At 43.9% G+C, this 14,600-nt stretch overlaps 1 protein-coding gene and 1 pseudogene across 2 annotated transcripts; one reads left to right on the top strand and one right to left on the bottom strand.

Moving 5' to 3' along the window:
- Positions 1-161: 161 nt before the first annotated feature.
- On the top strand, positions 162-14,144 carry mvp (major vault protein). Of its 2 annotated transcripts, XM_088341848.1 has the most exons (17): positions 162-289; positions 4,642-4,832; positions 4,904-5,099; positions 5,294-5,414; positions 6,670-6,801; positions 6,900-6,994; positions 7,067-7,303; positions 7,435-7,560; positions 7,649-7,702; positions 7,947-8,168; positions 8,247-8,689; positions 8,748-8,892; positions 10,740-10,951; positions 12,052-12,168; positions 12,245-12,371; positions 13,574-13,762; positions 13,864-14,144. In XM_088341848.1, exons 2-17 carry the CDS (start codon positions 4,669-4,671, stop codon positions 13,981-13,983), a joined length of 2,700 nt encoding a protein of 899 aa, XP_088197974.1. In that variant the 5' UTR covers positions 162-289; positions 4,642-4,668; the 3' UTR covers positions 13,984-14,144. The 2 variants fall into 2 exon arrangements, with proteins under 2 accessions (XP_088197974.1, XP_088197984.1); XM_088341858.1 differs by lacking the exon at positions 7,649-7,702.
- Positions 1,054-1,199, bottom strand: LOC148374869 (5.8S ribosomal RNA; annotated as a pseudogene).
- Positions 14,145-14,600: the final 456 nt, after the last annotated feature.

Here is a 14,600-nt window from a genome sequence, read left to right on the forward strand (position 1 = left end):
TGTACTGAATTGAACGAGTTAAAAATAAATGCATACCCCGGCTAATTTAAATGAATTCTTCAGAGCAGCGGAATTGAAAGCCCAATTCTCGGTTTTTGCTGTCGCATTGCTACCAGTGTGCGGTCAAATCTGGGAAGTCACGTGTCCGCCAGCCTGGCAGAGCCTGCACTTCCGGTATCTGAACAGCGGCCCCGCCCCTCCGTCGCAAACATATATTTTCCACTGGTGATTGATCTTATTTGTCTCGCCTGGTCTCCGTGTTGGATTACCGTACTAAAGAAATCTAAAGGTGAGAAATGGCAACTTTTCAACTTTGGTTCGTCTGCTACCGGCTAAGATATTAACAAAGGTAAAAAGTATTTCGCAAATGAAAAGTGTAGCTTAGCTCACGTTTGACAAGTAAAGAAGTAAACTTTCGGTCTAATATTCTTTGGATTGTGATGAGGCCGAATGGGGTAATCAGCACAAATTACGTAATTAGACTTTTTTTTTTCTCAAAGTGTTTGTTATTTGAATACGTTTGAAATGATTGGCATGTATACAATGCGTGATTCTTTGTTTTTGAATAATGTTCACAAATCCAATGAAAGTAATTGGTGTTTCGATAAAACGCCAACCCGGAAGAAGCGTGCGCGCAAAAGGAGTGTTGACTTTTCGGGGAACTCCAGCTTTGGCAAAGAGTCAGTTTTTGAAAAGACCGACAGTATCATGTAAACCACATGGATAGTTTGCATAAAAACAACACATATATAAATAAAATACAATAAGGTAAACAGAGGGAATAAAGTGCTTCTGCAACATATAAAGGTACAGTAAGACCTCGGTTATCGCGGTTAATGGGGACCAAAACCACCCACGATAAGTAAAAATCCGCGAAGTAGCGAAGCACCTTCAAATTTTTTGTTTAATTGTTATTTTTTAGACCCGGTTAATGGGGAACAAAACCACCCGCAAAAAGTGAAAATCTGCGACGTAGCGACGCCCCTTCAAAGAAAAAAAAAATCTCATCTCATTATCTGCACCGCTTATCCTTATTAGGGTCGCGGGGGGGCTCGAGCCCATCCCAGCCATCTCCGGGCAGTGGGCAGGGGACACCCTGAACTGGTTCCCAGCCAATCGCAGCTGCAAATCACATTAGTTCTCGCAGCTTGCTGCGTTCTTCATCGACGCACGAGCCGAGTGATCCACCGCTAAGAGTCGTACAGCTGGGCGATTTTACGTCCGCCCGGGACGAAGGAGACAAATTCACGACAGGGCATTTACTTGCGCCGCACCGCAGGTGCCGTTCGGTCGCTCCTGCGAGCAAGCCCCTATGCCGTGGCGCAGTTACGGGGGTCCCGCGCACGTCTGCTGCCTTTCGCCCGCCGCGCGCGTGCGGCCGCCTGTCGTTGTACCGCGCTACTGGGGTTGTCGGATGAGCGGGCTCCCCCCAGTTACGGGGGTAGCCCGATCACGCCCACCGCCTTTTCTCGCATCGCGCCGTGTGACGCCGCGTCCGCCGAACTCGCTCCGTCGTGCGGCCCGGGAGGTTTTTTTTTTTTTTTTTTTAAACCATTACAGACCACGAAGCTCTGAAGCCGCGAAGTAGCGAGGTCCCACTGTATCAGGTTTAGTATTGGTGCTTGAAACCCTTAAATTCTTGAATTTTAATGAAGTGTTTTCAAGGATTGAAAAGTGCTTGACTATTGGGTCAGGTGTTTGTAAACACTTGGAATGGTTGCCACGTTTCACAAGTCTATTTGAAAATGACGCAGACATTACTCTTTGGTGGCTTCACTTTGCCATTGCATTGCTTCCTTCTTAATTACTGCTGTTTCATTAGTTTGTAGGGCATCATTGCTCCCCTACAACGCCCAAGAGGACAGTTGCATGCTACACCTAAATGGGCTACTACGAAATGTGTTTAAGTGCAAGGATTATGTATCGACCGTGGATGTTTATTTTGAGTAATGCAAAAAAGGAAGGTTTCCTTTCACGCTTCTACTCAATAGCATATGAATAACCTATATTTTATGTTGATAATATCTGTGTATCTGTGTATTATTTGCCCTCATGTAAGTTTTAGATCAGGTGATGGTGTCATAATAGTCTGTGGTCTGTGCAGCCCTTTGAGACTTGTGATTAAGGGCTATACAAATTACCATGACTTGACTTAAGTTGTAACGGGAAGAACTTCCTGCGACTAAAGGTACATCTTACTGTCATTTTGCACAACACCTGTATGGTAGGAGATCTGTCTTAAAATATTTACACGCATATTGTTCAGATCTACAAATATATTCACTATTTACTTGGGCTCTAAGAATCGTGTGTCAATAAATTAACACACAAGATTAAAAATCGCATGTTAATCGCAGATATATTTCTGGATCTGCAAAATACATCATTTACACCAGATTTCTTCTGGAGAAATAGGTTTAAAAAGTGCCTGAATTTCTGGCCAAGAGAAAAGGTGTACAAACCCCATGGTGTGTAAACATCACGTCAAGGATATAGAGAACAACCATAAATAATTATACAGCATGTATTTATACATGTAAAAATAGATGCCAAAAATAATTGGGAAACAAATGTTAAAGGTATTAATATGATTTGTTACTCCTTGAACATTTAATCTAACACAGTGTTTGCCACTGAAGGCCTACAAGTTTTTCTATCGTAGATGCATGAATGGTCTTTAGGTGTGTCAGTTTAAAGTTCAAGTCCTAAGGCCTAGCTGTCAAGATGCCACTCCTCAAACTTTAACTTCAATGACCAGTGTATGTGTACTAACCTTTCCACATTCTTGCTTACGCCCAAGAATCACCTCAAACCAATTCTAAAGAGTACAGCAGCGCATGCGTTCACCCGGTTATATTTGTATAGCACTTTACATACAATAATGCAAATGCAAGTGCTGTCAGATTGGACAATAAAATACAGCCCCATTTGTATCAGGCTGACAGTTAGACACAATTACTCAATGTTTGTGTTAAAACGATAATAAAAGAATAGCACGGCACAGATTGAAGTAGCTCTACGGAATTTGGAACTTTTAGACGCGCTCAAATGGACTTAAAACAAATCTTTTGGGGGGTTTGGGCTGGCGTTTAGACCCTTATTTGAAGCAAGTCTTTTCTTTCACCATTTTTATTCTACACTAACAATTAAAAAAACCAAACAAAAAAGCAGATAGGCTCCGTGGAAAATAAATCATAAGGGCTCTCTGTTCTCAGTTGGGAATTATTAAAACATAATTAATAGAAAATATTGTCTCCCCCCCCCCCTTTTTTTTTTTTTTTTTTTTTTTTCTTAAACAACACGCCAAATACACACCCCACCTTTTAAAAAGGACCTAAGGAAGGCTAATCCACAGTACACACTGATGAGGATGGCTGTAGGTAGAGGTGAGGTGGAAGGCTTTGTTATAATGTAGAAATATGTGTCTCTCCATAATTAGTCTTGATTATGTAGTTTTTTTTTTTCCTTTATAACTATATTTAGTCATTATCATGCAGCTTCAGTTGTTTTATTTTAAAGTATCATCTTCTCTGCGTGAATTACACAGACTGTAAACATCAATTTCTTTTCATGAGATATCTAAACGAGCACATTCCTGAGAAGATCACAGTAATTTAAGTCCAGCTTTAGTACATTAGCGAAATACAGTTGATTTTCTTGTTAAGGGTTGAGTGGCTTCAATAAAATTATCCCAAAGATGATGTGGCGTCAGTTGAATAAGAATAGAATAGAATATGCCTTTATTGTCATTGTTACAACATGGGATATATTGTAACAACGAAATTGGACGACTCCAGTTCCACATTTTACAGTGAGGATAAGGAAACAAAGAGATAAAGGAACAAAAAACATGTTTTAACTGTCATTGTTGTCTTTGTTGTAAATAGGCTCTGCCTCCTCCGGAGGGGGGTGATGAGGGGGGTGAGGGACAAACAGAAATGGTGGATCGAACTGGATGTTTGATCTTACAGTACACACAGTCCAGTGTATTTTCCCGAATTGCTCAGTCCACGTATTGAATGGATTTTGGGAGTACAGTCCATAAACATGCCCGATTAAAGTCGCCGGCGACAATAATGCTCAAACTGTATGTTTGATCTAAAACAGTTTTAAATCCGCTTATGAACTACTGTTTTTGTTTTTTTTGTTTTTTTCCAATATAATAATTGTAAAACACCTCAGCCTTCGCACAAGTGAATTGCTACAGCAGTCATTTGTTGGTTCATTAATCCCTGAATATATTCTGTACATAAACCCTTTTGAAGGAACTTCTCAGCCTGCATTTTGAAAACCTGCTTCCTCCGTATAAGCAACCAATGAAAAGGCTGAGGAAAATAACCATTCCCCAAGAGCTTCTATCTGTGGAATTTAAACATTTAAAAGCTACCATGATTGTGGACTCATGATTTGACTATGTGATGGTTTCACGATTTAAAATCTAACTATAAGGAACAGAAATCTACAGTGATAATTACCATAGTTATGGGCAAGAAAAGCCAACTACAGTAGCTGACTTCATGTCTGACACAACCATCAGTTCCAGTTAAAAACTTCCAACTGCATCCTAAATTCCAATGAGAATGTGTCCATGTCTTCATGATCAATTACATATGTTAATTTCATTTGATCCATCCCGTTTAGATTTTTGGTGTCACCGTTGTTGACGTGATGTCCAAGAAGAATGTAATCCGCCCCACCGAGACGGATGTACTGGTGGAGGCATCCATCATCCGGATTCCGCCTCACCACTACATTCATGTGCTGGACCAGAACACAAACATCGCCCGGGTGGAAATCGGACCACAAACGTACTACCGGCAGGACAATGAAAGGTCAGAAGATGCAGACGGGTTGATGGTGCGCAATAACCAAGCGTTTCGCTAACATTATGTGACCTAAGTAGGGTTTTATTCGCTCCTGTGCGGATGATCATGGTGCCCCCGCGCCACTACTGCGTGGTTGTCAACCCAGTGGCGTGCGACGATAATGGCCAAGTTATGTACGAAGGCGCTGGCCAGGCCAAGCTCAGGCACGCCGACTTGGAGATCCGCCTCACCAGGGAACCCTTCCCCCTTTATCCCGGGGAGGAGATCCAGCAGGTAGGATTTGTGTATGAATCGTTTTTTTCCACATTCTGCAGTAATAACGTCACATAATTAGGACAATTAAATAAGATGAAATAGGCAGAACTGTTCCCTTCTTTTTTACCTCTTACCTACAAATGGTCAAATCCAAACATCCCATGCAAGTGGAAACAAAATTCTTGAATGTTAACATGCTTCTATGTGTTCAGGACGTGACCCCCCTGCAGGTGGTGTACCCCGACACGGCACTCCGCCTGCAGGCGCTGCTTGACTACATGGACGGAGGAAAAAGGCGTGTGGCCGGAGATGAGTGGCTCTTCGAGGGGCCTGGTGAGTTCGTAGACTTTCCTTAATGTAACTGTCGCTAAAAGGGATGCCCACATTCTAAAACATATAAAATGTGAGATTTTTGCATAATCTCTCTTTGTACAGTATTTCACCTGTATTTCTTTTGAGGTCTTGCATTTTGAAGACAGTCTGTCTGATCTTAGACTTCCTGAGCTGTCACAGGGTAGTATCGCCCCCCTCGCAAGCCAGTCACCATATCGGTTCACATGCTAATTAATCCAAGGTTTTGAGTGTTTTAACCCAAGTTTTGGTAGTTCTTGTGAATTATGCCTAGGCGTTGTATCGGAGGTGGGTGCAGCAATGGTACAACAGATGGTGGGCAGCCAAAATGGGGCGGACATGCAATAACGCACAGAGACCTAACAGGGGCTAACCCAGCCGACTGCCAAAGAGGGCTAACCAGGACCTATCAGTGGAAAACAGGAGGCTGGCCGACCAAAACCATGCAGTAGGCAGCCAGGATAACCGTGAGCCAACATTAAAAAAAAAAACACAAAAAAAACCCGGCAACAAACATGAACCCAGCTGTAAATATATTAAATGATCACGGCAGGCTAAGGGCCAACTGGGACTGATCGGCAGAAAAAACGGGAGGCTGGCCGACCGACAACATGCAGTAAGCAGCCAGGCTACCCAAAAACCTACAACAAAAAACACCCACCTCAACAAACACGAAACCCAGCCGGGAAAGAAACAAGCAGGGCAGGCAAACTGGCTAATCGACCGCTAAAGTCTTCGGGAGCGCAGACCCTAACGAGGAGCTATCTGGACAATATTGTACCTATTAAAAAACACGCGGCAAAGTACTGCAATCATCGTCTTTTTTTTTTTTTTTTTTCAGACCTCCATTAAGATTTTCTGTTGTTATCTGGTGAAATCTCAGCTTTATTGAATATGACTCAAATCGGTCAACTTTGAGGCGAAGTTTCTTGACTTGCCCTCATATATCAACCGCACATATCTGCATGATTGTGGGGTGGAACACTACACGTTCTGCGCCTATTTGGGAAAAAAACAGGCCTTTGTAATCCCTTTAAAGTTGACCCTGACGAGATGATGTTGTATGAACCAATAACATAAGGAGTTAGGTGATTCATTTGAAAAAACACGATGCCCACAAGCTTTATTAACTTGCCATAATTAAAAATTAGAAAATTGTGCAGACTATCACCATGTTAACGTGCATTTCGCTATTGCTGCTTTCGGCATTTTGGTCGTCCTGCCTTTTGCTCATCAGGGACATACATCCCAAAGAAGGAGGTGGTTGTCCTAGAGACTATCAAGGCCACGGTGATTGGCGAGAACCAGGCCATACGACTGCGAGCTCGTAAAGAGGGCGTCGACCGCGAGGGCGTGCACCGCGTCACAGGTGGGACACTCCTTCTCCCTGAAACCCCTTTCGTATAGTTGGAAACGCCTCCTACTGTTTGCTTTCCAAATTTGACATGGTGTGCGTTTAATACCCAGGAGAGGAGTGGTTGGTTAGCAAAGTGGGCGCGTACCTGCCAGGTGCCCACGAGGAAGTCATAGACATCGTCAATGCTTTCATCTTGACAGACAAGGTGCAAAATCATTATTTTCAAAAATAAAACCTTGACCATGCGGCTGACTCTATGGCTGTTGGCTTCCTCCAGAAAGCGCTCCACGTGCGCGCCCTTCGACCTTTCCGTGACGCTGGGGGTCACGACCGTCGGACAGGGGAAGAGTGGCTAGTGACCATGGAGGAACGCGAGGCTCATGTGCCGTCTGTGGCTGAGGAGGTGGTGGGCGTGGTTCATGTCACCACTCTCAGCACGCGTCAGTACTGTGTCATTTTGGACCCGGTCGGACCTGATGGGAAACCGCAGCTGGGCCAGAAGAGAGTTGTTAAGGTGAGATAGGAATTTTCGGTGGTGGTGGAGTTATGTCTTCTGGGTTAGCTGGCATGAGTCATTTGTTGTGTCACGTAAATCAGAATCAAAATCCATGTATTAATACTTGTAATTGTGATGATGCCCACCAGGGAGAGCGCTCGTTCTTCTTACAGCCGGGAGAGCTTCTGGAAAATGGAATTCAGGATGTGTTTGTCCTGTCAGAAGAAGAGGGACTCGTTCTGCGTGCCACTGAGGCTTTTACCGACACCCAAGAGGTAACGACCCATCCGCTTTTGCCAACAGAATGGTCAGAAGTCTGGGCTACCTTGTCTGATGCTGAAAGTAGCCTCGTTGTGTTTGTAGGATGACATCACAGTTGTTTTGCCTCAAGGACAAAAGCGTAAACATGCCGCCGAAGTAAATGAAATAAATTGTCGTAATGAAAAAAGTTTAGGTTGAATGAAATGGAGGTGAATTACTGTCTGAGGTGTCCCCACGTTACCCCCGTCTATCCTGCATGTCACATGGCCTACATGCTTGCATTTTCCACCTGCTTCTCCAGTGGTTCCCCTTATTTTCCAACCACCAACCAACCCTCCCCACGCATTTCCTCACTAACCCTCGTCTCCACCCTCCTCCCCCCCCTCGTTCTCTCTGCCAGCGCGAGGAGACGGATCCCGAGGAGGGGCAGGTAGAGGAACAAGGCGAGCGCAGCAAACGCCGCCGTCAAGGCGCTGTCCTCCGTCGCCCCGGCGACCGTTGGATGCTGCGTGGCCCCATTGAATACGTGCCCCCATCCCAGGTTGAAGTCGTGCTCAGGCGTCAGGCCATCCCACTGGATGAGCATGAAGGAATTTACGTCAGGGACATCAAGAGTGGAAAGGTAAATCACTCAACAAGTATCAAAATGAGAATCTAATACTGTTCTGTCATTTTGTCATGACCAAACTTTTTGCGTCAGGTTCGTGCTGTGATTGGTCAGACATACATGCTGACCCAGGATGAAGAACTTTGGTCCAAGGAGCTTCCCTCTAACGTGGAGGCGCTCCTGGCTTCTCCCAAAGACCCTCTGGCAGACCGCTCCAACAGAAGGAACCTATCACAAGAACTAGGTCCTGCTCAGCGGGATAAGACCTTGGTGGTCTCCTTCCGGGTACCCCACAACGCTGCCGTTCAAGTGTACGATTACCGGGCGAAGAGAGCACGCGTAGTCTTTGGACCAGAGCGTGTCATGCTTGGGCCGGATGAGCAGTTCACCGTCCTGTCTCTGTCTGGCGATCGGCCCAAACGGGGCAATGTCATTAAGGCAATCTGCCTCCTTCTGGGGCCAGATTTCTTTACCGACATAATCACCATCGAAACGGCCGATCACGCCAGGCTGCAGCTCCAGCTCTCTTACAACTGGTACGTATGCGCCAGATAAGGTCCGAGCGCTCATAATGAATCACTCTCCTCTTCTCAGGCACTTTGACGTAAAGCCCCCAGTGGACCTCGCTGACGCCGCCGCCCTCTTCTCAGTGCCGGACTTTGTTGGCGACGCATGCAAGGCTGTTGCATCACGGGTTCGAGGTGCCGTCGCCTCTGTGCAGTTTGACGACTTCCACAAGGTTTCATGCCAGTTTCTTCTTCATTTCGAGTTTGTGTTCTCACCACACGCGATTTTCCTGCGGGAAGAAATTGAACATGGCAGATGAGTGACAATCGGGCCTTAGAAAGGTCCTTATTTTCATGGTTTCTTGGCCCTAACACCAAGTAATGGGAAAGCTTACTTTAGCCTCACTCATGCTTCTTTTCCGCACTACTGGTTCAGCTGTTGTGGGTCCATTCTAAGACGAAGAACTTGGCTCTTCCAATGCACTTTTCTTGTTGCCATTGGGGCAATTGGAACCCTTTATTCCGGGATCTCCAACATGGTGCCCCCTAAGGACAGCTGAGGTGCACGCTGACCTGTTTTGGGTCATTGTGATTGAAAATGATTTTTTTTAGTGGTTGACTGAGTCCATTTAACCCTACTATCAATAATTAACCCTGTAATGACATAGTACTAACATGCTAAGTTTTTTAGAAACGCATGTCAAGCTGGATTCCGTTAGTGCTAATAAGTAACAAAAGGTTACTCCCTGCTGGAAAAAGGTTGGAGGGCTCCTGCTTTATTTGTACCATCTCAGATGATGTTCTTTCACTGCACGGCGCCATCTTGTGATCAGCCAAGAAAGGGGGTGTTGTGATCAACTTTGCAGTGTTTTCTGCCATTTGACTGGGTGGTTGGCTTTTTCCTCGGGTGATTTACATGGAGACGTTTGTCTTTATTTAAAGACAGAAACTGCTTTCACCGTGAGCCTCATCTCTTTGCTGTTTGCAGTCTCCTCACTGCTTGATTGCGTAGATCTTAATGACTGGCTTAATCCAGTCAACAGTGTCCGGGTTCTTCGTCCTACTGCTTGTTAAATTAGAAAATCGTGTTAGGGACGCGAAACAAAATTACCCACATGGTAGGCAGGACAGCACTCTCTCTGGGGCTCGCTTGAATATACCTCTCTTCTTCAGGCTGCAGTCATGCTAGCACTGGAAATAAAAGATACATATCTCACCTCTTTAAATGTAAAGAATCGGTATCTTAACATTACTCGCCTGTGAGTTCAATGCGAAAGCTGTTTAACCAAAACCTACCTAAAAATGTGAGTTCTGCCGCCAAGCTGTATTGTAGGAAGTGGCACTCTTCCTTTCAACCAACTTTAAAGGTTCCGAAAACCAAGATGTCTGAAACCAAGATGTTACAATAAATATCAGATAACCTTTTTGCAAATGCTGTCTTAAAAAATATGCAAATGTTCACGTAATTACCTTATTGATATTAATCCAAAATTAATAAATGTAGAGTGTGGCATGGCATAGCAATTACGTCTCGGACCTCATCAATGCAAATCATGTTGAAGTCTCCTTCCAGTTACACTGTACTGTACTTCATCTTTTTTTCAATTGGACCTAGCATTGTTTCAGAGAGCATGGCAGCAGATGGTTATTGTGTGAATGTGTGCAGTAGGTATATTTGACACCTCTGAAATCACTCTGAGCACTACTGTATTGTAGAAAGCAATAGTCTACCAAATTAGAAGCCAAATATTCACCAAAGTCTGATTTGTTAAATTAAAAACCTGTTAAAGCCTTACTATGGTAAGTTTTAGTATTTTGGTGCAAAATGCATGGGCTTTGCCTTCAGTTGTATTCAAATTGATTGGGCACCATGTTAGTACCTTTTGCCATCTGCTCTCTAGTAGTCCCGCTCTGGACAGCTCACCACTCCGTTCTTGTTGTGTTCTGGAACCCAATTGTTTTCTTAATGGTCAGTCCTTTTTCCTCTGTTCTCCCTTTAAGCTCCTTTTTCTCAGCTGCACTCAGTCTGAATATCAATCACAATAAACTACAATAATGATGCGTCGCATCCCCTTGGCAGAACTCAAATCGCATCATCTGCTCGGCCGTGTTCGGCTTTGACGAGAAGCTGGCGGTCCGACCCAGTCTCCGGTTTCCCCAAAACCGGCTGGTCATCAGCAGTGTGGACATCCAGTCAGTGGAACCCGTTGACCAGCGCACGCGTGATGCTTTGCAGAAAAGTGTCCAGCTGGCTATTGAGATCACCACCAACTCTCAGGAGGCGGCTGCAAGGTGGGTTCAATATGCCATATTTTACGCACTAAAAGATGCGCTGGATTATAAGGCGTAGTCTTTGGTGATATTTTTTCCATATACAGAGGCGCAACAGACTCGACGGCGCACTGAATTAAAACTACAATAAGGGCTAAGGTTGCACACAAAAAATAAAGTACCACAATTGCATAACATTTGATGCAACAGGAATCGAACTGGTAAGCAAATGCTTAGCACACTGGACAGCAATGGTTGTTCATTATTGCTTGGCTTTAGATACAACAGGAATCAAACCCAGATCATGGCAGGGAGAGCGCCGGTTTCTGTCCACTTGATCACTAGGGATCCAGACGACATATGAAAAGGCATTAGGTCCTATATCACTCACAATGTCAGATCTGTTAGAGGAATGAGAAAACAATTGGTATACATTTTCTTTCCCTTTTGTCTCAGCTACAGTATTGTATCGCAGACTTCCAAAGTCTTTACGAAGGGCACAGGGACTGAATGGAGGGAAAGGCATTGTGGGAAGTAATTGAGTTGTCCTGAAAGGTATCAATGCATAACCGCACGCATTCAAAACTCTTATCACGAACAATGCTCCGTTTGAGCTAAGAAAGTGAAACAACATTTATGCCAATTTTTGATCACCTCTTTTTACAATTCTCTTACATATCTTGTATCAAGACTGAAAAAAGTGTTATCATAAAATAAGTCCTTTTTGTGTGTAGTCTGTATCTCAGGGAGACGAGCTGGTAGAATTTTCCGCTCTTTCTGCCATGACCTTGGTTCAATTTCCATTGCATCCAATGTTATGCAATTGTGCATATTGTCCTTAGCGGGGGTTCTGATTCGGTGTGCTCCTATCATTGCTTTTCGGTTTGATCACCGTTGCCACCATTGTTATACAATGGTGGTCAACGTTAAAATGTTGTCAACTGATCAAAGGACGATAGGATGCATGTTCAAATTTCCGGTCAATTTGGGGGTTTTTTTTTGGTCCACCGTAGTCTGGAAAATACGATAATTGCACCATTTCAGAATGACTTCAAATTTTGAAGCTAGACTTTTTCTGGAATTAAAAAGTAAAGTCTAATTATGGGTGAATATGCCTTAAGGCATGAAGCAGAGCGTCTGGAGCAGGAAGCCCGTGGGAAATTGGAGCGACAAAGGATCACAGACCAGGCAGAGGCTGAGCGTGCCAGGAAGGAGCTGCTAGAGTTGGAGGCCCTCAGGTGACTTTTTCATTCTCTTGCCGTTTCGCCTTTACGACCATTCGTTTCATATTTGGCCGTCTCCTTTGCCTCTCAGCGCCGCCGTAGAGAGCACCGGCGCTGCCAAGGCCGAAGCTCAGTCTCGAGCCGAAGCGGCACGCATCCAGGGCGAGGCGGCCGTCCACGAAGCTAAGCTAAAGGCAGAGGCTCAGCGCATTGAGGCGGTTCGTTAATTGTGTGGTGCAATCACGTCGCCTTTGAATTAGGGCTGCAACTATTAGTCGGGGACGTCGAAAATGCAATTCATTATCTATAAGCGTTTTTTTTTGTTTGTTTTTTTGTCATTGGTTCAATGTCATCAGACACACTTTTCCAACAGAGAGGCATCTCTACATGAATATAATCCCTGCCAAGAAAAGCTTCTGCTCAATAGTCTCTATCTCGAGTGTTAACCTAAACATACAGAAATGGCGGCGTCAACACCCAATAAGCTTTTCAAGACTTCCAAAGTTTGGGAGCATTTTAGCGTGGAGACTACCGGTACTTTTGCAAAGCGGGTCTTGCGTATGATGGCAGTAGCTCAGTGACCCACAAACATTAAAAGAGCACGTTGGACAGATAAATGAAACGTACTGCCTAGCCTCCGAAAGATTAAAGTAATGTTCAAGCCGATTTTGATGACATGCCTTGTACATTTTACACGTATACTGTATATTTTGCTACAAAAGGGAGCATGAGCGTTGTGGCCTACGACTGTAAACAGATCCCTCTATTTTTGCAGTCAATGGGGATCAGAACCACCTCCAAAAGGTAAAAATCCGCAAGGTAGTTTCCCACCTTTTAAAAAAAAAAAAAAAAAAAAAAATGAAATTACATGCATGCATCTTTGTTAAAACTGTTTGATTTCAAACCGTTGAATTGTTTAGTACTTTTGTTACAGACTTGGCAATTGACCACTGAATGTACTTCAGAAAATGCACATATTAGTTTTTCTTGCTACTAATGAGCCTGTTCTTGGTTTAAAAATGTTTACTTTTATTTTTCTATTTGCCTTTCCCTAAAAATGAACAGGGGTTTACTTAAGAATTTATGTCTATACTAACTGTTTGCTTGGTTTTAGATGGGGCATTTTTACCTACATTTTGTATGAATCCATAGTGTGTTCAAAATGATATGCGTTTTTAACTGTACCCATGTTAATGCATTTATTTTCCACCATATTAAATCAACTTCATGCTAATTTAAGAAAAAACATGAACAATTACTCGATTCTTCGACTAATCGTTTTAATAGTCGATGACTATTTAAAAAAAAAAAAAAAAAAAAAAAAGGTCGTTTGTTGCTACCCTACTATAAAGATGACCCCAAATGGGATAAGGTGCCCCTGCTCCGAATCGACGAACCGACATTTGGCTCGTGCTTGCAGGAGGCTGAGTTGCAGCGGCTTGCGAAGGCTCGTGAGCAGGAGCTGAGTTACCGCAAGCAGATGGACCAACTCGAAGTCGAGAAGCAGAATCAGCTCTCCAACATCGAGAGCGAACGTTTCCGACAACTCGTCAGCAGCCTGGGCAGTGATACGCTCGCCGAAATGGCGCGCGCTGGACCTGAGCTGCAGGTAGGCGCGAATGTCGCAAAAAAACGACAACACTGCCATGGCAGGATCAATTCTTTCGCATTGTTTGCCGCTATGATTATAACTACTTGCGATCTGTTAAGGTGAAAATGCTGCAAGCGCTTGGCCTCAAGTCTACGCTCATCACGGACGGATCCTCACCTATTAACCTCTTCACCACCGCCAACGGCCTGCTGGGGACGCTGCCGTCAACCGGACAGTGACTTTGCAGGAACAAGAAGATGTTCTCAAATCGGATAAAGCGACGGCAGCAAAGTCAAATGAATAACCCCAAAATATGCAAATGTATCATTGTCGTAGACAAAAGGCACTGCTTGCACCTTTCTATATGTGTGAAGGAAATAAATGATGATAAACCAAAACATCATCTGTGCTGGGCACTGACTGAAAAGTAAATTGTTACATCTTACATAAAGTAATAACTGTAATGCAGTTAATATTACTTCATAATTGTGTCTTGCATGTTGTTGATTAATAGAAAACATCATCAGTTCCATATCTATGAGTTTGAAGCATAAAATATGGCATCAAAACTTCTCAGGGAGACGATACTTTTGCAAGGCACTGTATATTTAAATTATTTATCGCTAAATAGGCCAAGATGCACCACAGGAAGTGGTGACCCTATGACCCAGGTGGTTACGGGATCCGTGAATGCAAACCATGAACAAGCATTTACTGACCTCTGCATTTAAACTCTAAGAGCACCCCCCCACAAATACCCACACATACACCAGGCGTTTTCAATAATGAATTACAGTGATGTATAAGTACCGCACGTGTGCATCCCAGCTACTGATCAGTCCCATAATGAAAGTCG

Source organism: Urocampus carinirostris, chromosome 1 (assembly GCF_059441175.1).
Source record: "Urocampus carinirostris isolate Australia breed hairy pipefish chromosome 1, RoL_Ucar_1.0, whole genome shotgun sequence".
Taxonomy (NCBI): Eukaryota; Metazoa; Chordata; class Actinopteri; order Syngnathiformes; family Syngnathidae; genus Urocampus; species Urocampus carinirostris.

Bases quoted from the DNA above. Each gene is read 5' to 3' on its own strand.
- mvp (XM_088341848.1), top strand. From the start codon at position 4,669: ATGTCCAAGAAGAATGTAATCCGCCCCACCGAGACGGATGTACTGGTG. The intron at 7,561-7,648 runs GTAACGACCCAT...TTGTGTTTGTAG, and splicing joins CTTTTACCGACACCCAAGAG to GATGACATCACAGTTGTTTT. The intron at 7,703-7,946 runs GTAAATGAAATA...TCTCTCTGCCAG, and splicing joins AGCGTAAACATGCCGCCGAA to CGCGAGGAGACGGATCCCGA.